Here is a 25,891-nt window from a genome sequence, read left to right as displayed (position 1 = left end):
TAAGACCCTGTCTCAAAGGAAAAAAAAGCAAGCAATGGGCCGGGCGCGGTGGCTCACGCCTGTAATCCCAGCACTTTGGGAGGCCGAGGTGGGTGGATCACGAGGTCAGGAGATCAAGACCATCCTGGCTAACACAGTGAAACCCTGTCTCTACTAAAAATACAAAAAAAATTAGCCGGGCGTGGTGGCAGGCGCCTGTAGTCCCAGCTACTCGGGAGGCTGAGGCAGGAGAATGGCGTGAACCTGGGAGGCGGAGCTTGCAGTGAGCTGAGATTGCACCACTGCACTCCAGCATGAGTGACAGAGTGGGACTCCATCTCAAAAAGCAAGCAATGAAATTAGTTACCTACTGGGAATTGAACAATGAGAACTCATGGACACAGGAAGGGGAACATCACACTCCGGGGACTGTTGTGGGGTGGGGGGAGGGGGGAGGGACAGCATTAGGAGATATACCTAATGCTAAATGACAAGTTAATGGGTACAGGAAATCAACATGGCACATGGATACATATGTAACAAACCTGCACATTGTGCACATGTACCCTAAAACCTAAATTATAATAAAAAAATAAAAATAAATAAAAAAAAGTAAAAAAAAAAAAAGAAATTAGTTACCTACAACAGGTGTGAGGGATTAGGGTAGGGAGACGGGATGAGATGGGAATGATAGTTTTGACTTCTGGAAGCATTTACTGTTTTACATATTAAAGAAATAAAACTAAGTCAACAAAGATGGGAAAAGAATCTAAAATTAAACATGAACAGAAACTTAGCTGCATATTAAAGTGATTACAATCTCCAAATGGACCAAAGACCTACACAGAGGTGCTAACATGCACAACTCTCAGAAGCAAAAATGGGCGAATCTTCATGACTTTGGGTTTGGCAATTGGTTTTTAAGGTATGAAACTAAAAGCACAATCAACAAGAGGGGGAAAAAAAACAAGTTATGCTTAATCAAACTTTAAAACTTTTGTGTATCATGGACATTATCGAGAAAGTGATTACAGTAACAGAGATAGAAAATCAGGCTGGGCAGGGTGGCTCATGCCTGTAATCCCAACGCTCTGGGAGGCCAGGGTGGGAGGATCACTTGAGCTCAGAAGTTCAAGACCAGCCTGGCCAATATAGCAAGACCTTGACTCTACAAAAATAAAAACAAAATTAGCCAGGTGTGGTAGTGTGCCCCTGTATGTAGTCCTAGCTACGTGGGAGGCTAAAGCAGGAGGATGACCTGAGCCCAGGAGATCAAGGCTACAGGGAGCTATGATCACACGACTGCACCCCAGCCTGGGCAACAGAGCAAAACTTTGTCTCAAAAAGTTTAAAAAAAAAAAAAAAAAAGAAAAGAAACTTAAAAATCTAACCAACATTAGCCAAGACACTCAAAAAGAAAAATCAAGTTAGAAGACTTACACTACCAGATTTTAAAACTTCCTATAAAGTCACAACAACTAGGATATGGTTTTGTGTCAGGATAAACAGATCAACAGAACAGCACGAAAAAGACCCGCACATATAAGTCACTCGATTTTTGGCAAACACACCAAAACAAATTAAAAATCTCTCTTAAAAAAATAGTGCCAGAGCAACTAACTAGGTATCTGCACGGAGCAGGGGGAAAAAGCAAAAAAGCCAAACCATGATCTCTAACTCATACCACAAACAAAAATTAATTAGACCAAGGATCACTTAAATGTGGCCTAAACTAAAACTACAAAGATTTTATAACAGGAGAAAGCCTCAAGACTGTAACGTTGGCAAAGAGTTGAACACAAAAGATATCCACCATAAAGAAAAAAGAAATTCCTCAAAATTAAAAACCACTGGCCGGGCGCGGTGGCTCACGCCTGTAATCCCAACACTTTGGGAGGCCGAGGTGCGCAGATCACGAGGTCAGGAGTTCAAGATCAGCCTGGCCAACATAGTGAAACCCCGTCTCTACTAAAAATACAAAAAAATTAGCTGGGCGTGGTGGCAGGCACCTGTAATCCCAGCTACTTAGGAGGCTGAGACACAAGAATTGCTTGAACCCGGGAGACGGAGGTTGTGGTGAGCCGAGATGGCACCACTGCACTCCAGCCTGGGCAACAAGAGCGAAACGCCCATCTCAAAAATAAATAAATAAATAAGGCCGGGAGCGGTGGCTCACACTTGTAATCCCAGCACTTTGGGAGGCCGAGGCGGGTGGATCACGAGGTCAGGAGATCGAGACCACAGTGAAACCCCGTCTCTACTAAAAATACAAAAAAATTAGCCGGGCATGGTGGCGGACGCCTGTAGTCCCAGCTACTTGGAGAGGCTGAGGCAGGAGAATGGCGTGAACCCGGGAGGCGGAGCTTGCAGTGAGCCGAGATTGCGCCACTGCACTCCAGCCGGGGCAACAGAGTGAGACTCCATCTCAAAAAAAATAAATAAATAAATAAAATAAAATAAAATAAATAAATAAAATAAAAAATAAAATAAACTGCTCATCAAAAGACATTTAAAAAGTAAAAAAGGGGGCCGGGCACGGTGGCTCACGCCTGTAATACCAACACTTTGTGAGGCCGAGGCAGGTGGATCACCTGAGGTCAGGAGTTTGAGACCAGCCTGGCCAACATGGTGAAACCCCGTCTCTACTAAAAATACAAAAATTAGCTGAGTGTGGTGGCACATGACTGTAATCCCAGCTACTTAAGAGGCTAACACAGGAGAATTGCTTGAACCCCGGAGGTGGAGGTTGCAGTGAGCTGTGATCACGCCATTGCATTCCAGCCCGGGTGACAGAGCAAGACTTTGTCTAAAAAAAAAAAAAAAGTAAAAAAGGGGCCAGGCACATTGGCTCACTCCTGTAATCCCAGCACTTTGAGAAGGCCAAGGTGGGCAGATGGCTTGAGTCCAGGAGTTTGAGACCAGCCTGGGCAACATGGCAAAACCCCGTCTCTACAAAAAAAAAAAAAAAAAAAAAAAAATTGGCCGGGCTCGGTGGCTCACGCCTGTAATCCCAGCACTTTGAGAGGCCGAGGCGGGCGAATCACCTGAGGCCAGGAGTTTGAGACCAGCCTGACCAACATGGAGAAACCCCATCTCTACTAAAAATACAAAATTACCTGGGCGTGGTAGTGCATGCCTGTAATCCCAGCTACTTGGGAGGCTGAGGCAGGAGCATCGCTTGAACCCAGGAGGCAGAGGTTGCGGTGAGCTGAGATCACACCATTGCACTCCAGCCTGGGCAACAAGAGCGAAACTGTCTCAGAGGAAAAAAAAAAAAATAGAAAAATTAGCCCAGCGTGGTGGCGTGTGCCTGTAGCCCCAGCTACTTGGGAGGCTGAGACAGCAGGATCAATTGAGCTCAGGAGGTCGAGGGTGCAGTGAGGTGAGATCGTGCCACTGCACTACAGCCCGGGTACAAAGTGAGTTCTTTTCTCTAAAATCAAATAAAATAAACTTGTGATTTCAAAATATACATATTTCCTAGCTCTATCTCCTAACAGGGCCTAGGAGCCATGGCTCTCCAGCAGGAACAAGCATGCCAGCACCCTGTCCCATCTCTACACACCACTCCCAATTAGAAGGAACCAGAACTTCTTGGAGGAATGGCCAAGACCATTTCTATTAGAAATTTATGTTTCCATTGGGGCTAAAGCTAGAGCAGGGGAAGTTCAAAGTGAGGCTAAAACATTTTGTTGTATCAGAAAGCATGGAAGTTCTCAAAATGTGAAGAGGGGAGGTACAAAGGTTATTTAATAAAGGACTGTCTCGGCCAGGCGTGGTGGCTGAAGACTGTAATCCCAGCCTGGGCAACAAGAGCAAAACTCTGTCTCAAAAAATAAAAAAAGAAAGGACTGTCTCTTCAACAAACAGTGCAGGCACAATCAGACATCCAAATACAAAAAAAAAAAAGACAAAAACATCCGTTATGTCACAGTATATATGAAAACTAACTCGAAATGAATTATAAACCTAAATGTAAGAGCTAAAACTAAAATTTCTAAGGAAAATGACTTTAGGTTAGCCAAATGTATCTCAGCACACACAAACATTACTAACTATAAAAAATTTGACAAACTACACCTCACCAAAATTCAATACTTCTGCTCTTTTTGAAAGTCACTTAAAATCAAACGACAAGCCACAGACTTAAGAGAAAACATCTGCAAAATACTTATCTGAGAAAAAACTTGAATTCAGAATATATATAGAACCTCCAAAACTCAATAATAAAAAGACACTCAAAAAAACTGACAAGAGGCCGGGCGCGGTGGCTCACGCTTGTAATCCCAGCACTTTGGGAGGCCGAGGCGGGCGGATCACGAGGTCAGGAGATCGAGACCACGGTGAAACCCCGTCTCTACTAAAAATACAAAAAAATTAGCCGGGCGTGGTGGCGGGCGCCTGTAGTCCCAGCTACTCGGAGAGACTGAGGCAGGAGAATGGCGTGAACCCGGGAGGCGGAGCTTGCAGTGAGCCGAGAGCGCGCCACCGCACTCCAGCCTGGGCGACAGAGCCAGACTCCGTCTCAAAAAAAAAAAAAAAAAAAAAAAAACTGACAAGATATAAACCTATATTTCATCAAAGAAAATTGTAAAATAAAAACATGAAAAGCTCAGTATTGCTAGTCTTCATGGAGATATATAAATTAAAACCACAACAAGATACTACTGACTACCTGCTAGAATGACTAAAAAAAAAACAATTTTTTTTTTTTTTTTTTTTTTTGAGACGGAGTCTCACTCTGTCACCCAGGGTAACACAGTGGTACGATCTTGGCTCAATGCAACCTCTGCCTCCTGGGTTCAAGCGATTCTCCTCCCTCAGCCCCCCGAGTACCTGGGACTACAGGTGCACACAACAATGCCCACCTAATTTTTGTATTTTTAGTAGAGAAGGGGTTACGCCATGTTGGCCAGGCTGGAATAACAAAAATTTTAAAAGCTGACAATACCCAAGTGTTGGCGAGGATGTAGAGCAACTAAGACTCTCTCATATATTGCAGGTGAAATGCACAGTGATACATCTGGTTTAGAAAAGTTTGGCAACTTTGTTTTGTTTTTTTTTTTGTTTGTTTTTTGAGACAAAGTCTCACTCTGTTGCCCGGGCTGGAGTGCAGTAGCATGATCTCGGCTCACCGCAACCTCTGACTCCCAGGTTCAAGCGATTCTCATGCCTCAGTCTACTGAGTAGCTGGGATTACAGGCACATGCCACCATGCCTGGCTAATTTTTTGTATTTTTAGTAGAGACGAGGTTTCACCATGTTGGCCAGGCTGGTCTCGAACTCCTGACCTCAAGTGATCCGCCCACCTTGGCTTCCCAAAGTGTTGGGATTACAGGCATGAGCCCATGAGCCCAGCCAACTTCTTATAAAGTTATTTATTTATCATGCAACTCAGCAAATCCACTCAAGTATTTATTCAAGAAAAATGAAAACATGTCTCCACAGATGTATATCAATGTTTACAGTAGATTTATTAATAATCACCAAAAACTCAAAACAATACAAATCTTCAACTGGTAAATAGATACACTGTAGTGTGTACACACTATGTAACACTCTTGGTGATAAAAAGGAACAAACTACTGAAACACACAAGAGCATGAATAATGACTCCAAGCTAAGTTAAAGAAGTCAGACAAAAGGCAATGTACTCTATTTTCCATTTATGTAATATTCTTAAAAAGGCAACACTCTAGGGACAGAATGAGATCAATGCTTGCCAAAGCCTAAGGATAGAGGGGAGAGACTGACTGCAAAGTGACACAGGGAACTTTACTGGGTGGGAGATGTTCTGTTTTGACTATGGTTCTGGTTACAGAACCATATACACTTATCAAAACACATCGAACTGTGCACTTACACAGGGTGACTTTCACTGTAAATTATACCTCAAGAAGCCTGACCACCCCTTCATCCAAAAAATAACTGATGGGGGCATGTTAAAGGGCAAAAGGGCCAATTTAAAGGACAATTTGGACATCAAAATGTGTGACGATAACAATGGAGTAATACTTTGGGTAAAAAAAAAAAGCAGCAATGCATCTATACTGATATAATTACTATAAGAGGGGAGGAAGGAAACTTTTTCTTTACTGTAGAATGCCAGCTTGGAAATGCAAAAAATGATCATTTTGACATCTACCACAGTGATAATCAATGCCAGCAAGAATCATCAAGATCCCTGGGGCCGGGTGTGGTGGCTCACACCTGTAATCCCAGCACTCTGGGAGGCCAAAGTGCACGCCTAATCCTAGCTACTCGGGAGGCTGAGGCAGGAGAATCGTTTGAACCCGGGAGGCAGAGGTTGCAGTGAGCTGAGATCACATCACTGCACTGCAGCCTGGGCAACAGAGCGAGACTCCGTTTCAAAAAAAAAAAAAAAAAAAAAAAAAAGATTGCTGGAACCACCGGGGAGACCTGTGAGGGCCCAGCCTTCAAACATCTCCTCAGAGGTTAGGAGTTAATTACAAAGTGACATGAAGTGATGCTCTGAGAAGGATCAATATCACTCCCATGGTGATCCTGCCAAAAAACACATAACCAGACCTAATCATAAGCAATCCATCAGAAATACCCAAATTGAGGGCCACTGTACAAAAATAACTGACCTTTAAACATGTCAATGTCATGAAACAGAGAAAGGCTGAGAATGTACTGCAGATACTAGAGATACTGCAAAGACTAAAGAGAAAGGTCAGCTAAATGCAAGGTGTGAGTCTGCATCAGACACTAGAGCGGAAGAAGCATTTCTATAAACGACATCGAGACAACTGGTGAAATGTGAATGTAGGATGTGTATTAGGTAACAGTACTATAGCAATGCTAAATTTCCTCTACTAATAGATTGTGGTTATTTAAGAGAATGTCCTTGCTCTTAAGAGATACATGCTGAAATATTAGGAGTTAAAGGGTATGATATCTGCCACTTTCTGTCAAATAATCCAGCAAAGTAAAAAACAGAAAATAAAATAATATGTATATTTATGGAAAAAGAAAAAGCAGGCTGGGTGCAGTGGCTCACGCCTGTAATCCCAGCACTTTGGGAGGCCAAGGCAGGCAGATCACTTGAGGTCAGGAGTTCAAGACCAGCCTGGCCAACATGGTGAAATCCCATCTCTACTAAAAATACAAAAATTAGCTGAGTGTGGTGGCGTGCATCTGTAATCCCAGCTACTCAGGAGGCTGAGGCAGGAGAACTGCTTGAATCCGGGAGGCGGACGTTGCAGTGAGCCGAGATCATGCCACTGTTCTCTAGCCTGGGCAACAGAGTGAGGCTCCGTCTCAAAAAAAAAAAAAAAAAAAAAGAGAAAAGGAAGGAAGGAGCGAGCAAATATGGTAAAATGTTAACCACTGGTTAATCTAAGTGAAAGTTATATTCATTGTCCTATTCTTGTAACTTTTAGGTAGATTTGAAATTTTTAAAGTAAAAAATTGAAAAAATGTCTAGGTAAGATAAGTGAGCCTCTGAAATGGATTTTTTTTTTTTTTTTTTTTTTTTGGTGTGGGGGAAGGAGGTAGCGGGGAATGGGGGTAGGAATTCAGCACAGTGGCCAGGAGCAGAGGTGTGGGAAGGACCTGGCCTGCTTAGGCACCTGTGGACTAATGTTAAAGAACTCCCATAGGTGCTGCCCACACCCAAGGGCAGATTATGAAACACTTCCTCCCATAACAGTGCTTTCCCTGTCCTCAGGTTAGACTTTGGAGGGACAGGTCAGCCACCCTGATGACTCACTTCAAATTCACAGCCCACCCTGGCCCTCTCCAACGGCTTGCATTGTCTGCCCACATCAAGATCCCTCCAATCTAAATCTGGAGGATCACCTGGATTACATGTGGTGTGGGCATGTCACAACTGCCTCCCGATGACCGTATCCAACAGCACCATCACATTTTCTAACTAAAACTGTATATTTTATCAGAAGTCAAACTGGCTGGGCACGGTGGCTCATGCCTGTAATCCCAGCACTTCAGGAGGTGAAGGTGAGTGGATCACCTGAGGTCAGGAGTTCAAGACCAGCCTGGCTAACATGGTGAAACCCTGTCTCTACTACCAGGAGGCGGAGGTTGCCGTAAGCCGAGATCGTGCCATTGTACTCCAGCCTGGGCAACAAGAGCAAAACTCCATCTCCAAAAAAATAAAAAAAAAAAATAATAATGCCAAGCTGTATATATTTTTCCAAAAAACTGCTCCTGTCTTCTCCTATTAAAACACCTAACGAAGCTTCCTATGTGACAGATTTAATTACCAAAAACTTATTGAATAAATGAATAGAATAATTTTTGATTAACTATTTCCTAAACATCTAATACATGCCAGGCAATTTTCCAGAGGCAAAAGAAAGGAAAGACCTTGCTCAACATAATAATGCAAGCTAGTAAAAAATTCCTGATATGTGAGTTAATGAATATAAGTACTCATGCCACCAACTACATGCAAGCTGTGATAAATTACTTTAAAAGATCACCACCAGAGGGCACTCCTACAATTCTTTTATGTGACTACTGTTAAGATTCCTGAACACAGAGTTGAGAGCCAAATCTGAAACCTTAACAAAAGTGAAGGTGGAAAGGAAGCAATCTGACCCCAACTCCCACAGAACAAAAACATAAAATAGCAATCTCTAAGTTTCCAGAAATCTCAGTGACTCTGGGTAGCAGCAAGAGTGACCAGGTAGGAAGCTTCTTAGGAATCCAAGGCTCTGGCCCAAGCCATCAACTCTGAACATAAGGTGACCCAGGAAGCCAGTCAGGCATCTCCCACTCCCCACGGTCTTGGTACCCCTCCCCCACAATCTGCAAAAATCCACTCTCATGACAGACTAATCTGTCAGCAGGGGAGAAAAGCAACACTTCTCCCCTTTCCTGAAACACGTGCCGGAGGAGACCTCATAACTCCTTGGGATGCAGCTCCCATCTTTTTCCCACTCAGGAGTGAGCCCAAACAGCCATTCTGAATGTCCCCTGTCTCATTCCCTCCCCAAGTGCATCCCAGCCTCCACTGATGGACGGAGAAAGGCCAGGGAGGGAATGTAGGGCCAGGTGAGAAGATTCCAGCCCTAGATCCATGTGGGGGCTCTGGACTCCAAGAGAACAGTGTAAACCTGCTCTTGCCTGCTGAGGGTGGAGGGGCAGGAATGAGTGTCAGAGGAATGGAGAGGAACAAACAAGCCCTCATACCCAGGTGGGCCACAGTAGGGAGCCCTGGCAACTACCATCCCACCTCTGGCCCATGGCAGGCAGAGAGGCATCAGCAGGGTGAGGTGAGAAATCATCATCACGTGGCCGAAGGATGGAGCACTGAAGCTGGGTAAGTTTAGGGTGCTAGCACATAGGAGGAGAAGGTATACATCACCTGTAACTGTAAAGAATACCTCAAAGATATTTTACAGGAATGTAAGCTTCAGATAGGCTTTTTAAGAAATAAGCCATAATCAAGCACATAAATCAAAAGAATCTGCAAAGAATCTGCTGTGGGTCAGACCTTATTTCTAAGGTAAACATTAAAAATTCTCCCTTACTGGGCCGGGCATGGTGGCTCATGCCTGTAATCCCAGCACTTTGGGAGGCCGAGATGGGTGGAGTTCGAGACCAGCCTGACCAATATGGAGAAACCCCGTTTCTACTAAAAATACAAAATTAGCTCAGCATGGTGGTGCATGCCTGTAATCCCAGCTACTCGGAAGGCTGAGGCAGGAGAATCGCTTGAACCTGGGAGGTGGAGGTTGCAGTGAGCCGAGAACACGCCATTGCACTCCAGCCTGGGCAACAAGAGTGAAACTCATCTCAGAAAAAAAAAAAAAAAAAAAGCTCTGGATTGAAATCCGGGCGCCGCCAACATGCCGGCTTACCACTCTTCTCTCATGGATCCTGACACCAAACTCATCGGAAACATAGCACTGTTACCTATCAGAAGTCAATTCAAAGGACCTGCCCCCAAAGAGACAAAATATACAGATATTATGGATGAAACATCTATTACTTCAAGGCCAATGTCTTCTTCAAAAACTATGAAATTAAGAATGAAGCTGATAGGACCTTGATATATATAACTCTCTACATTTCTGAATGTCTGAAAAAACTCCAAAAGTGCAATTCCAAAAGCCAAGGTGAGAAAGAAATCTATACACTGGGAATCACTAGTTTTCCCATTCCTGGAGACCCTGGTTTTCCACTTAACGCAATTTATACCAAACCTGCAAAAAATAGGAAGATGAAGTGATGAGAGCCTATTTACAACAGCTAAGGCAAGAGACTGGACTGAGACTTTGTGAGGAAGTTTTCGACCCTCAGAATGATAAACCCAGCAAGTGGTGGACTTGCTTTGTGAAGAGACAGTTCGTGAACAAGAGTCTTTCAGGAACTGGACAGTGAAGGGAGCCTGGGCAGCCACCGTCTCCAGAGCCCTGGGCAGCATTTTCCAGCAAGATGTACACAACCTTTTGCCTTTATTCGTAAAGTTTTATACAGAAGAGAGAAGAGCATGTCTTTACTTGAAAAAAACTTGATCAAGAATTTGGGTGGGAGAAAAGCAGGGGTTATCAAGGGTGATCTGAAATTTTCTGCAGCATTAAGCTGGCGCTTAATAAAAATAAGTAATAAAAAAAAAATTCTCCCTTACCTCCCTCGTCCATTTGGATGGACTATATTGTCTTTTAAGGCAACATATATTAAAATGTACCTTATTTCCCACTTTGAGCAGACAATTCATTGATTATTGTTTCTAGAACACAAGGTCTCAACAACAAATGAAGTTATTAAACAGGAATTGAGGGCAGACGCTAGACAACGACAAAAACTGAGTCCTTTTCAAAATTACTCTGAAGAGACCTTTAGGGACCACAAATGCTTTTGAGACTGATCTAAGCGATGAACTAGCCCCTCCATCCTTCCCTATCCAGAAGAATACACATAGGAACACTAACACAACCATCTTCAGACCGCTTCAGGAGGTCCACACACCAACTGAAGCCATCATGAACCCTCTACACATCCATGAATGCCCCTTAGTTAGGGAATCCCAGAAGAAGAGAATAAACACTGCTTCACTAAATATATAGTATGAATCTTAAATCTGGAGGTCCACATTATGTGAAGATTATTCCAATGATATTTAGGGAAAAAAATCACTCTTATGATGAATGCTAACAGGATTTTATAATACAAAGTCCTACATGTAAAGTTAGCTTACCTCAAAATTCACAGGCAAGTTCCGTTTAAGTGCAATCTCAAACACTTGACTTATTTCAGATTTATTGAGATTTTCTTCTTCGGATTCTCTTCCATTCACCTGTAAGAATAATTGTTTAGTAGTTAGCTCTTATTAAAATCGTCAATGGCCGGGTGAGGTGGTTCATGCTTGTAATCCCAGCACTTTGGAAGGCTAAGGCAGGAGGATAGCTTGAGCCCAGGAGTTTGAGACCAGCCTGAGCAACATGGCAGTTTGAGACAAGCCTGAGCAACCTCGTCTCTAAAATAAAAACAAAAACAAAAAAACAAAACTTAGGTGGATGTGGTGGTGGTACATGCCTGTAGTTCCAACTACTTGGAGGGCTGAGGCAGGAGCATTGCTTGAGCCCAGGAGGTCGAGGCTGCAGTAAGCCATGATTGCGCACCACTGCACTCCAGCCTGGGTGACAGAGCGAGACCCTGTCCCTCCCAAAAAAACATCCATCAACATCCTAGCTGCAATGGTAAACCTTAAAAGCACTGAGCCTTGGCTTTATGAATTTAACCAAGGCCACACACATACCAAGTGTCACTGAATTTAAGAGGTTAAAAAGATATATGTCCTGTCAAGTTTGAGTCAAATTGTACCTCCTAAGTTCACCAAAAACAATCCACACATAACAGACCTTTGGATATGAGTCAGCCTGACTGTGGTTCAGCAAGATGTCACTGCTGCTCGGAACAGTGACTTCCAAAAGTCCTTCTCAACTAGTGGGAAGCCACATTTTGGAAAAGTCAAAATACAGACAGATATATGTGGGACGTGGCAAATTCAGATTAAGTCTGTCCACATGAGTATGCAGGCTTATCTGAACATAAATTCCCTGGAAACCACTTTTTTTTTTTTTTTTGAGACGGAGTCTCGCTCTGTTGCCCAGGCTGGAGTGCGGTGGTGCGATTTCGGCTCACTGCCACCTCCACCTCCCGGGTTCAAGCGATTCTCCTGTCTCAGCCTCCTGAGTAGCTGGGATTGCAGGCATGCGCCACCACGCCCAGCTAATTTTTGTATTTTTAGTAGATACAGGGTTTCACCACGTTGGTCAGGCTGGTCTCAAACTCCTGACCTCATGATCCACCCACCTTGGCCTCCCAAAGTGCTGGGATTAAGGCGTAAGCCGCTGCGCCCGGCGGGAAACCACTTTTAAGAGAATGCAGCCAAGCATGGCAGTACATGACTAATTGCCCCAGTACTCAGCAAGGTGACGGTTGAGGATCAGTTGAGCCCAGTAGTTCAAGGCTACAGTGAGCTGTGATCATGCCTGTAAACAGCCACTGAACTCCAGCATGGGCAACAAAGAGTCTCTATCTCTATAATTAAAAATAAAGAAATAAATAAGGATGCGATGAAACACGTTACAAAACTGCCATGTATCTCATACTCAACTGCTGTTGGCAAAAAAATACAAGGCGCAAACTAATAAAGTCTCCTCAACAAAGGCAGAGAGTCCATCTTTGGAACAAGGTTCACTTAAGAGTCTTCCAATCAGGGATGAGATTAAAGAGGAGCAAGGATCTTCTGCATGCTGATAAGATGGATTTTATACCGTGCTGTAGTGATAATAAGAGGAACTAGATAAGCTGAAAGCTTATCTAGTTCCTCTTTAGTCCCCCAAAACATGGCAAAACAGCTGTTTTTTTTTCACATTATTGCTTATTTTGTCAAAGAATTTATAAAGTCCTGCTTCTAAGATTAGAACTATCTGAACAGGAACCCATGGCTGAAACTGCTAAATAGGCAACGTATAGGACTATCCAAGATTTTATCTGTTGTGCATTTCCTTATGTTTATCAGGTATATTCTGCCTACATTCAACTTTTTTTTTTTTTTTTTTTTTTTTTTTTTTTTTTTTGAGATGGAGTTTTGCTCTTGTGTCGCCCAGGCTGGAGTGCAATGGCGTGATCTTGGATCACTGCAACCTCCGCCTCCTGGGTTCAAGCGATTCTCCTGCCTCAGCCTCCCAAGTAGGTGGGATTACAGGCACCCACCACCACACCTGGCTAATTTTTTTTTTTTTGTATTTTTAGCAGAGATGGGGTTTCACCATCTTGGCCAGGCTATTCTCGAACTCTTGACTTCAGGTATCCGCCCACCTTGGCCTCCTGAAGTGCTGGGATTACAGACATGAGCCACCGCGTCTGGCCACTGAATATTGAAAGCTGTAATGGACTGGGCATGGTGGCTAGCGCCTGTGATCCCAAAACTTTTTAAGGACAAGGTGGGCGGATTGCTTATGCCCAGTTCGAGACCAGCCTGGGCAACATGGCAAAACCCCATCTTTATAAAAAAATACAAATATTAGCAGGTGTGGTGTCGCACACCTGTGGTCCCAGCTACTCGGGAGGCTGAGGGGGGAGGATTACCTGAGCCTAGGGTGTTGAGGCTGAGGTGAGCTATGATCACGCCACTGCATTCTAGCCTCAGTGACAGTGTGAGACTGTGTCACACCCACCAAAAAAAAGCTATAATTAAAATAAAACAAACTCTAGATTAAAAAAATATATACATAACCAAGGGTATAATCCTGGACAAATAAATTTATTCCAGATGCTTTTTGTAATTCCTTCTATCCTTCCATAATCTTTTCTTTCCAATCTGGTTTCAGTGTATCTCACCTTAGTCAAAACTATTTTCATAGCACTTATGGTGGTTTGTTAACCTACACATACTTTTTTTTTTTTTTTTGAGACAGTGTCTCACTCTGTTGCCCAGTCTGAAGTATGGTGGTACAAACATAGCTCACTGCAGCTTCAAACTCCTGACCTCAAGCAATATTCCCATCTCACCCTCCTGAGTAGCTGGGACTACTGGCATAGGCACCACTCCCAGCTCTTTTTTTTTAATGTTTTGTAGAGATGGGGTCTCGCTATGTTGTCCAGGCTAGTCTTGAACTGGGCTCTTGAACTGGGTTCAAGCAACCCTCCCACCTCAACCTCCCAAAGTGTTGGTATTTATAGGTGTGAGCCACCATACCCAGTCCACACTTGTATTTTTGTTTAAATCCTAAGCAGAAAAAGGGTCTACTTTTTCATGAGTGAATCCTTAAAACTGGCAATTTGCAAGCAAGTGCTTTAAAGGCTGGGGTTCTACAGAGGTTTGGCTTGAAATTTACAGGTTGGTGTAAAAGTAATTACCAATCTAATAGTTAAATAGATATTAAACTTAAAAAAATAATAATACTGTAAGCTTGTTCAACAAATGGTGCTAGGAAAACTAGATATCCACATGCAACATAATAAGGCAGGACCTTTACCCCACACCACTAAAAACTCAAAATGGATCAAATACTTAAACATAAGAGCTAAAACAGTAAAGCTCCTAGATGAAAACATAGGGGAAAAGTGTCATGACACTATTTGGTGATGATTTCTTACATATGATATGAAAACCACTAATTAATATTAGACTTCATCAAAATTTAAAACATTCATGCATCAAAGGACACTATCAAGAGAGTGAAGAAAACCCACAGAATGGGATTTGCAAATCATTTATCTCATAAGGGATTAATATCCAGAATATATAAAGAACTACAACTCAACAATAAAACAACCCAATTAGAAAATGGGCAAAGGACTTACATAGGCATTTCTCTAAAGAAATATAAATAGCTGGCTGGGCACAGTGGCTCATGCCCGTAATCCCAGCACTTTGGGAGGCCGAAGCAGGTGGATCACCTGAGGTCAGAGGTTCGAGACCAGCCTGGCCAACATGTGAAACACCATCTCTACTAAAAATACAAAAAACTAGCCGGGTGTGGTAGCAGACGCCTGTAATCTCAGCTACTTGGGAGGCTAAGGCAGGACAATCGCTTGAACCCAGGAGGCAGAGATTGCAGTGAGCTGAGATTATGCCATTGCACTCCAGCTTGGGCAACAAGAGTGAAACTCTGTTTCAAAAAAAAAAAAAAAAAAACCACAGTAAGATACCACTCACACCCATAATGATGGCTGCTATCAAAAGAAATGGAAATAACAAGTTTTTGGATATGGAGAAATGAGAAGCTTCCAGTCACTTATGAAAATGTAAAATGTTTGTACCAGATTTGGATTTTATTAAAAATAAAATAGAAAATGGGCAGGGCGTGCGGTGGCTCACACCTATAATCCCAGCACTTTGGGAGGCCGAGACGGGCAGATCACCTGAGGTCAGGAGTTCGAGACCAGCCTGGCCAACATGGCGAAACCCCATCTCTACTAAAAATACAAAAATTAGCTGAGCGTGGTGACGCGCACCTGTAGTCCCAGCTACAGTAGGCTGAGGCAGGAGAATCGCTTGAACCCCGGAGGCGGAGGTTGCAGTGAGCCGACATCACACCACTGCATTCCAGTCCAGTGAGACTCCGTCTCAAAAAAAAAAGTAAGTTAATTAATTTAATAGAAAATGTAAAATGGTACAGTTGCTACGGAAAACAGTTTGGTAATTCTTCAAAAAATTAAACATATAATTATTATATGATCCAGGAATTCCACTTCTAGATATACACTCAAAAGACCTTAAAGTAGCAACTTGAACACATTTTTATACACCAGGGTTCATAGCAGCATTCACAATAGCCAAAAGGTAAAAACAACCCAAATGTCCATCAACAAATGACTGGAAAAACAAATATTTACTATTCATACCATAAAACATTCACCGTTAAAAAAGAAATGAAATTCTGAAACATGCTATAACAGAGATGAACCTTGAAAACATTACAGTAAGTAACATAAGTGAGACATAAAAAAACAAATATCCATTTTATGAAGTGCCTAGACTAGGCAAATGCATAGAAACAGAAAGTAAAGTAGAGGTTACTCGGGGCTGCAAGCAAGGGAGTGAGGAGTAACTCTTGAATGAGTCCAGAATTTCTATTTGGAATGATGGAAAGGTTCTGAAAATGAGTAGTAGTAATAGTTGTGCAAAACCAAGAATGTATTTTAATGCCACCGGTGCACTTAAAAATGTTTAATAATTTTAGATGTATATTTTGCCTGAATTTTTTAAAAAGCAGCAACAAAAATGTTTCACACCAAAGATTAAGATACTAGAAATCATCAACACAGTAACTTTTGCTAACCCCAGATTAACTCATTTTTGTGCACAACAGAATAAATCTTGACAGCTGTTTTCCTGAAGAGCATCCAGAGTTTTTAATAGATGATCTGTTTAAAAAAAAAAAAAAAGGTCCACATGCTAAGAACTGTGCCAATGAGAATGCTCTCTTTATGTGCAGCCAGAACACAATTTGGAAATAAACTAGGTGCTCAGACTGTCATAAGACTTTGAATGCCACGTACATGCCCCAATTTTCAATGTTTTGTCCATTCTATCAGCCCAATTAGGTTTACCTTTTTATTTACAACCTATTTCAAACATACAGAAAAGTACAGATAATAATATAACAGGCAATTTCCTGGATTTATCCAACGTCAACAGTTAAGTACTACTGACATCGGACTGTTTTTTTCTGTTTTAAGAAAAACAATGAGCCACGCACGGTGGCTAACACCTGTAGTCCCAACACTTCTGGAGGCTGCGATGGATGGTTTGAAGCCAGGAGTTCAAGATCAGCCTAGGCAACAAAGTGAGACCTTAATCTCTACAGAAAAATTTAAAACTTACCCAGGTGCAGTGGAGTGTGCCTATAGTCCCAGCTACTGGGGTGGCTGAGGAAAAAAGATCACTTGATTGATTGCCCAGGAGTTTAAGGCTGCAGTGAGCTATGATCGTGACACTGCACTCCAGCCTGGGTGGCAGAGCAAGACTCCACCTCTTAAAAAACAAGGCAGGCCGGGCACGGTGGCTCACGCTCGTAATCCCAGCACTTTGGGAGGCCGAGGCGGGCGGATCACGAGGTCAGGAGATCGAGACCACGGTGAAACCCCGTCTCTACTAAAAATACAAAAAATTAGCCGGGCGTGGTGGCAGGCGCCTGTAGTCCCAGCTACCTGGAGAGGCTGAGGCAGGAGAATGGCGTGAACCCGGGAGGCGGAGCTTGCAGTGAGCCGAGATTGCGCCACTGCACTCCAGCCTGGGCGACAGAGCAAGACTCTGTCTCAAAAAAAAAAAAAAAACACAAGGCAACGGGTCGGGCAAGGTGGCTCATGCCTGTAATCCCAGCACTCCGGAAGGCCAAGGCAGGTGGATCACTTGAGGTCAAGAGTTTGAGACCAGCCTGGCCAACATGACGAAACCCCGTCTCTACTAAAAATACAGAAAGTAGCCAGGTGAGACTCTGTCTCAAAAAAAAGAGGCGGCCGGGCGCGGTGGCTCACGTCTGTAATCCCAGCACTTTGGGAGGCCGAGGCAGGTGGATCACGAGGTCAGGAGATCGAGTCCATCTTGGCTAACATGGTGAAACCCCATCTCTACTAAAAATACAAAAAATTAGCCGGGCATGGTGGCAGGCCCCTGTAGTCCCAGATACTCAGGAGGCTGAGGCAGGAGAATGACGTGAACCCGGGAGGTGGAGCTTGCAGTGAGCCGAGATCACGCCACTGCACTCCAGCCTGGGAGACAGAGCAAGACTCCATCTCAAAAAAAAAAAAAAAAAAAAAAAAGAGGCAATGAAGTCCATCTCACTATCATTCCCAGGGCAGTTAATCACTATCCTAAAGGGGACCGTATCTTTCCCAGCCATGTTTTTAAATGAATATAATTTTGTGTTTTGAAAACTCATATACCTCATTGGCAGAAATTGCCTTTATCATTATTATAAATCCAAACTTACACATTTATACTAATAACTATAATCCCAGCACTTTGGGAGGCCAAGGCGGGAGGGTCACTTGAGCCCAGAAGTCTGAGACCAGCCTGGGCAACATAATAAGACCTCATCTCAACAACAACAGCAACAACAACAAATATTTATTTTTTATTTTGTTTTTGAGACGAAGTCTCGCTCCATTGCCCAGACGGGAGTGCAGTGGTGCAATCTCGGCTCACTGCAACCTCCACCTCCTGGGTTCCAGTGATTCTCCCATCTCAGCCTCCCAAGCAGCTGGGACTACAGGCACAAGCCACCATGCTTGGCTAATTTTTTGTATTTTTAGTAGAGATGGGGTTTCATCATGTTGGCCAGGCTGGTCTCGAACTCCTGACCTCAGGCGATCCACCCACCTAGGCCTCCCAAAGTGCTGGAATTACACGCATGAGCCACCGTGCCCAGCCAAAAAAAAAATTTTTTTAACAACAATTTATACTAACAAAATGCTCCTTTTCTATTTTATACACATGTATCAAGGTTCCACATAAGACTGATAGAAAACAATGGGTCTACTGCTCTGTTCTACACCCTAAGCCAGTGGTTCTCAACCAGAGCAGCACTACAATCACTCGGGAGCTTCACAAGTTCAGATTCTGGAGCCCGCTCCAGACAACTGAACTCAAATTTTTGAGGGCATGGCCTGGATAGCAGTTTTATTTATAGTATTTGTTTATTTTTTAAATAAGTCCCCAGGTGACTGGAGTTGCGATTCACTGCTCTAAGCCATTGCTTCCAGAGGAGTATCATTAGGAACAAAGCAGCTAGTAAAATAAAAATACAAAAAAAAATTTGAAAATGAAATTATATTGCTCTTTTACATAATTTTTTTTTTTTTTGAGACAGGGCCTCAGCTCTGCCCCTCCAGCTGCAGTGCAATGGCATAATCAGAGCTCACTGCAGCCTTGATCTCCCAGGCTCAAGCAATTCTCCTGCCTCAGCCTCCTCATTAGCTGAGACTACAGGTACATGCCACCATTTTTTTTTTTTTTTTTTTTTCAAATATTTTTGGTAGAGATGAGGTCTCTCCATCTTGTCCAGGATGGTCTCAAACTCCTGGGCTCAAGTGATCCTCCCACCTCAGCCTCCCAAAGTGCTGGAATTATAGGAGTGAGCCACCATGCCTGGCTCATTAAAAATTTCCTATTATCCAGACTGACAAAATGTTCCAAGTAGGGAGGCAGCAAATGGTTCAAAACTAATCCACAAAAACCATTCCCAGTAAAATGACGACGCTTTAGTGGGCACTTAGTCTTATCTTCACAACGTAGGAATTACTGTTAACACTGATTCCATAGTGTATAGTTTAGCAGTAAAATCTAGGCAACATTAAGAAAGAGGCCAGGTGTGATAGCTCATCCCTATAATCTCTGCACTTTGAGAGAGAGGCCATGGTGGGCGGATCACTTGAGCCCAGTTCAAAACCAGCCTGGGCAACATGGCAAAACCCGCATCTCTACAAAAAATACAAAAACTCGCCAGGTGTCGTGGCGCATGCCTGTAGTCCCAGCTACAAGGGAGGCTGAGATGGGAAGATCACTTGAGGCCAAGAGGTCAAGGCTGCAGTGAGCCACAATCGTGCCACTGCACTCCAGCTAGGGTGAGAGAGGAAGACCCTATTTCAAAACAAAACAAAACAACAGAAAAGAAAGAAATGCTCTGAACCACACTTAACCCTCACAGTATGCTAGGAAAATTAGACATCACCATTTATTATCTGGCTCCAACAGACTCTTTTATTTTTCTATATCTAAAGTCATTTTACAAATAATTTACCAAATAAAAGGATGACAAAAGCCATTTTATTAGACATTTTAATAAGAACTTAAACACAGCAAGCCCAGCTTCTTATCCCAATGTTTCTAATTTGGAAGGCATATATACCTGAAAAAAAGCAAGGTCCTCTATATGCAACTAACTGCTCATCACCTGATGCACCTGTAGCTGGGGCACAGCCCACCTGTAGCGATGTCAGATTCCAAGTCCATCTGCAACAGGTTCTAACTTATCAGGACTTCAGATTCTTCATGTACGGGCACTGTCAAACACACTACTTTTGAAAGACTCGTAATTCTGTTGAAGAGAAAGCGGCCATTTCTTTGCTCCATTAAGTGCAAAATGCTTTCATTTTTGGATTTATAAACACCAACAGAAGGATCAATCCAGTGATTTTTGTCATTTTTATATCTATTTTCTTCCAATCACCTTTGGACACAGACCTCCTTGTGCATTTGTCCAGTTATTTTGTTGACAATAAGTGGTAAGAAATAAATGTTGGTGGCCAAACATAAAAGATAAAAGAATGTTGTCACACGTACTTTTTTTTTTTAAATGCAAACAGGATGGGGCAGGTTCTTGTCGAAAAATGTTGCATGATGAAGTCCTTTCTGTTGAATGACTAGATAAGAATATACCACATTTCCTTTCCATACATCAGATAAATAATCACTAGCTGATTCTTGAGTTTGGGGAAATTCATCTATGCTAGCATCTGAAGACTCACAGTCTGCAATTTTGCTTAGATAATCTCACCATCATCATTACAGTCTGGAGTGCTGCCATCTATCTGTCTTTTTGTGTTCATCTTCTGATTTGTTAATCATCAGAAATGTCTTCCTCTGTCAATTCTCTTCTCCTTGACATTACAGATGAAAAATAGAAAAATTCTGGATTCTCGCCTGGGTTCAATGAAAGCAAAAAGGAGACTCAAAAGATAGTGTCTCTAGTCTTCTTTTTTTAACCTCTTGGACGACAATGCAATAGCCTAGGCAAGGCCATAGGAACAATAAAAGATGGTGTCATCATGACAATTATTTCACTATTGTATATCCACCCCAGAGGCTTTATAATTCTTCCATTTTCTTATGATTTTCATCTCATCTGGCATATTTGGGAGTAGATGATGAATAGTATTGAAATAATTATGTGGAATAACAAATAGCAAAACGTTCAAAACACGGGAAAATTAAGATCCCTAAGATCCCATCATGTAAAGATTTATAAAAAGATCCAAAAGGCCCCTATGATAACTGTAAGACAGAATGAGTTTTGCACTATTTTAAAAAATAAGTATACTTTCAGTTCTTTGTAATACCTCTAAAAAAGAATACAACTCATGCAGTATCATTCCTTAAAGAGCTTGTAAAAGCAGCTTAAAAAATGAAAACCTGGCTGGGCGCGGTGGCTCACGCCTGTAATCCCAGCACTTTGGGAGGCTGAGGCAGGTGGATCACGAGGTCAGGAGTTCAAGACCAGCCTGGCCAACATGGTGAAACCCCGTCTCTACTAAAAATACAAAAATTAGCCGGGGGTAGTGGCGCACACCTGTAATCCCAGCTACTTGGGGGGCTGAGGCAGAATTGCTTGAAGCTGGGAGGCGGAGGTTGCAGTGAGCCGAGATTACACCACTGCACTCCAGCCTGAGCAACAGAGCGAGACTCCGTCTCAAAAAAAAAAAAAAAAAAAAAAGAGGCCAAGCGTGGTAGCTCATGTCTGTAATCCCAGCACTTCGGGAGGCCGAGGCAGGTGAATCACAAGGTCAGGAGATTGAGACCATCCTGGCCAACATGGCAAAACCCCGTCTCTACTAAAAACACAAAATTAGCTGGGCGTGGTGGCACATGCCTGTAATCCCAGCTACTTGGGAGGCTATGGCAGGAGAATAGCTTGAATCAGGGAGTCAGAGGTTGCAGTGAGCCGAGATCGCACCACTGCACTCCAGCCTGGCAACAGAGCAAGACTCCGTCTTAAAAAAAAAAAAAGAAAGAAAGAAAATAAAACCTGAGCCAGGCACAAGCATGCCTGCAGTCCCAGATAATCAAGAAGCAAAAGGATCACGTGAAGCCAGGACTTCAAGGCCACAGGGTACTATGATCACGTCTGTGTATAGCCACTGCACTCCAGCCTGGGCAACAATAGTGAGACCTGTCTCTGCTAGAAAAAAAAAAAAAAAAAAAAAAAAGAATAAAAAGAAAACTAGGTCCAATGAACACTGAGGAAACAAGAAGGGTTAAAGTCTCCAATTTTAGGCCAGGCGCTATGGCTCATGCCAGTAATCCCAGCATTTTGGGAGGCCGAGGCAGGTGGGTGGTCACTTGAGCTCAGGAGTTCAACACCAGCCTGGGAAACATGGTGAAACCTCGTCTCTACCAAAAATACAAAAATTAGACAGGTGTGGTGGCATGCACCTGTGGTCCTAGCTACTTGGGAGGCTGAGGTGGAAGGATTGCTTGAGTCCAGGAGGCGGAGGTTGCAGTGAGCCAAAATCACACCACTGCACTCCAGCCCGAGTGACAGCGTGAAACCCCATCTCAAGAAAATAAATAAATAAACAAATGGGTCTCTAATTTTAACTTTACTCCTAATTAAGAATGTACCTATCCCAAGTGAAGATAAAGACTCAAAACCAGAAAGAGCTGCATTTATTCACTTTTACAAAAGTATAAAAAAGTATTTTAAAAACTTCAGGCTGTTTACGGTGGCTCATGCCTGTAATCCCAGTATTTTGGGAGGCCAAGATGGGCAGATCATTTAAGCCTAGGAGTTTAAGACCAGCCAGGGCAACATGGCGAAACCCCATCTCTACAAAAAAATACAAAAATTAACCGGGTGTAGTGGCATGAATCTATAGTCCCAGCTACTCAGGAGGCTGAGATGGGAGGATCACCTAAGCCCAGGGAGGTCAAGGCTGCAATGAGCCTGCATGGAGGGCCTCCACACTCCAGCCTGGGCAACAGAGTGAGACCCTATCTCCAAAAAAAAAAAAAAAAAAGGAAAGAAACAAACAAAAATACATATACACCGAAACACCAACAGGATCACGCTGTATGCACAGTAACAGCTCTGCATCTTCATCCCTTTTCATGCCTGTGTATACGACATACCTCACTCTGGTACTCAGGATAAACGTAGCCATGTTTTTAACCACTTCCCTAGTAACGGAATTTAAGCTAGCCCCCGTTTTTCTCTATTACAGATACTGCAGCTATGACCATACTGCTCCTAATAGCTCAGACACTGAGTAAAACTCATACTTCATTAGCACAAACCTTAGATTAAATAAACAAATAACCCATGCACTTTCTTAACTTGGGGCCTTTGCAACTGCCACTCCCTCTCTGGGCATACACTGTCCCTGCTCTTTGCTGATCTTTAGTATCAGCCGAAATGTCTCTTCCTCTGAAAAGACTGCTCTGAACTCACCACCATTATTCCAACCTAAATGAGATACTTTACGTTCTTCTAATTCTTGTCATTTTTCCATCCTTGCACTAACTGCACTTTTTGCTGATATTAATGTTAATGTCTGGCAGCTCCATTTGACTAAGTTCACAGGAAAAGGGATGGCGCTGACTGTTTTCAACTCAGGTTCTAGCACAGCGCTTGGCATGGAGGGCCCAGACTATACCTGCCCTGTAGACAGCAAGTGCTGGCTTTACTGCGTATCTTCTAGAGAAGATGCATTGATCCACCACACAATCACATGCTCCACAAATTTGCCACAGGTAAACTGACAATTTGTTTAAAATGATCATTTCCAATGCTGGCAGGCTGTGGACAGACGGGCTGCTTATGGCCGGTCAGCAGGTTGTAAAATGGCACCCTCTTTCTGTGGAGAACTTGGCCATATGTACCACGGTGCATACCCACTGGTTCAGCAATTCCACTTCTAGGACTGTGGACAAAGACTTTACTGCAACGATGTTCTTCCCAACCCATTTTATAAGAAGGAAAACTGCAAACAACCTAAATAATCAAGTCCCTCTTGGAAAATAAAGCAGTGCATTCACATAGTGGAACATTAAAGCAACATTAAAAAGTGCTTAGGTGTGTGCTGAATTTGGGTCCTCCAAGGAATTTTAAGTAAATGACATAACATATTCAAGATATACACATCAGTGAAAAAAGGTGGTTACTGTACACTATCTTGCCATTTTTATGAAATAGATAGGCACTTGTATTTACTTGTATATGTGCTTGTCAGTGAATATACACCAAATGGTTACAGTGATTATCCTCAAGTGGTAAATTTATAAATCATTCATTGTTCCTTGTTTTTGAATTTAAAATTTTTTATAGTCCATATGCACTATTTTTTTTTTTTTTTTTTTTTTGAGACGGAGTCTTGCTCTGTCACCCAGGCTGGAGTGCAGTGGCGCAATCTCGGCTCACTGCAAGCTCCGCCTCCCGGGTTCACGCCATTCTCCTGCCTCAGCCTCTCCGAGTAGCTGGGACTACAGGCGCCCGCCACCACGCCCGGCTAATTTTTTTGTATTTTTAGTAGAGACGGGGTTTCACCGTGGTCTCGATCTCCTGACCTCGTGATCCACCCGCCTCAGCCTCCCAAAGTGCTGGGATTACAGGCGTGAGCCACCGCGCCCGGCTCATATGCACTATTTTTAAGAAAAAAAAAGTTATCTTTTAAAATTGTCTCTCTTTATTCCCCTACCGCCTGCTATAAGAGGGCCTGGTAAAATCAACGGCAGCACATTTACGAAAGAGGCCAAGTGTTTCACTTATTGCAGGCTGAGCATTCCTAATTAAAAAATCCAAAATCTAAAATGCTCCAAAAATCAAACTTTTTGAACACCAACACAACGCCACAAGTGGAAATTCCATACATGACCTCATGCAACGTGTCACACTCAAAACAGTTTATTCAATACCCCCAAGAAAAAAATAAAATTACATTCAGGCTTTGTGTATAACATGTATATGAAACGCAAATAAATTTCATGTTTAGACTTGGGTCTCATTCCCAAGATATCTCATTACATATAATGGAAATATTCCAAAATCAAAAAAAGCTCTGAAATCCAAAACACTTCTAGTTGCAAGCATTTAGGGTAAGGGATATTCATCCAGTACTTCAAATAAGTCTTTTCTGAATTAATGACTCTTCACTTCACTGGCTAAGGCCAGTCTTTAAGCCATTTCTGAACGGCACAGTCTCTACTTCAAACTCTACAGAGCTAGAAAAGGGGCACAGACGAGAAATGCCAAAGGGCACAAGTAGATTTAAACACCACTCTCAGCAAAGCTCCTCAGAGATTTCACAGGACCCAGTGAAAATTCAGCCCAGGAGAACATGTCTACAACAGCCACTGCCCTCAGGACTGTGCCAACCAATGCTGCTCTAGTGAGTGAAGGCGGGAGACTCAGAAACACCAACAGGCACTTAATCCTTTGTAGCAATACTGTGATCACTCTCATGGAGTACTCAAGGGGAGGAACTGCTGGGGAAGTGCTGACAGCACTTAGATCTGTGGTTCCCCAACCTTGACCATACCTCAGAATCACTCCAAGAGCTCATTAACAACAACATGGCCAGGTATGGTGGCTCATGCCCGTAATCCCAGCACTTTGGAAGGCCAAGGTGGTCAGATCACCTGAGCTCAGGAGTTTGAGACCAGCCTGGGCAGTACAGTGAAACCCCAGCTCTACTAAAAATACAAAAATAAGCTGGGCGTGGTGGTGAGCACCTGTAGTCCCAGCTACTCAGGAAGCTGAAGCACAAGAATTGCTTGAACCCAGGAGGTGGAGGTTGCAGCGAGCCAAGATCATGCCACTACACTCCAGCCTGGGTGACAGGGAGAGACTGTCTCAAAACACACATACACACACACACACACACACACACACACACACACACACACAAAACAGCAAGAACAACAAAAGCATAACCCAGTTTCCTGGGTCTTACCCTAGACCTACTGCATTAGAATCCCAGGGCTGGGCCTAGAATTTCTTTTTTTTTTTTTAACTTCTCAAGTGATTGTGATGCAGAAAAGCCATATAGCAGTGTCCAGCAATTGTTTATCAACTATTGGCTAGAAGGACCAGAAATACCTACTCCATCTGACTCCAGTTAGATTAGCTCCAGTCAAGTAAAAAGCTGAAAAGCCTCCAAAATAACTCAAATTACACTACCTTTTTGG

The 25,891-nt window shown here is 43.0% G+C and overlaps 1 protein-coding gene and 1 pseudogene across 12 annotated transcripts in view; one reads left to right on the top strand and one right to left on the bottom strand.

Annotated features, from left to right (window-relative positions):
* The window catches only part of STAU1 (staufen double-stranded RNA binding protein 1), a 79,831-nt gene that overhangs the window by 12,743 nt on the left and 41,197 nt on the right, over positions 1 to 25,891 (bottom strand). For all 12 annotated transcript variants that reach the window (XM_055265533.2, XM_055265532.2, XM_063633401.1 and 9 more), the window contains one exon: positions 11,171 to 11,269. In XM_055265533.2, coding sequence (XP_055121508.1) covers positions 11,171 to 11,269 — 99 coding nt within the window. The remainder of the gene's footprint in view (positions 1 to 11,170; positions 11,270 to 25,891) is intronic.
* LOC129474313 (actin-related protein 2/3 complex subunit 3-like) lies at positions 9,796 to 10,406 on the top strand (annotated as a pseudogene).

This window comes from Symphalangus syndactylus, chromosome 24 (assembly GCF_028878055.3).
Source record: "Symphalangus syndactylus isolate Jambi chromosome 24, NHGRI_mSymSyn1-v2.1_pri, whole genome shotgun sequence".
NCBI classification, from domain to species: domain Eukaryota; kingdom Metazoa; phylum Chordata; class Mammalia; order Primates; family Hylobatidae; genus Symphalangus; species Symphalangus syndactylus.
This window is presented reverse-complemented; position numbering and strand designations above follow the sequence as displayed.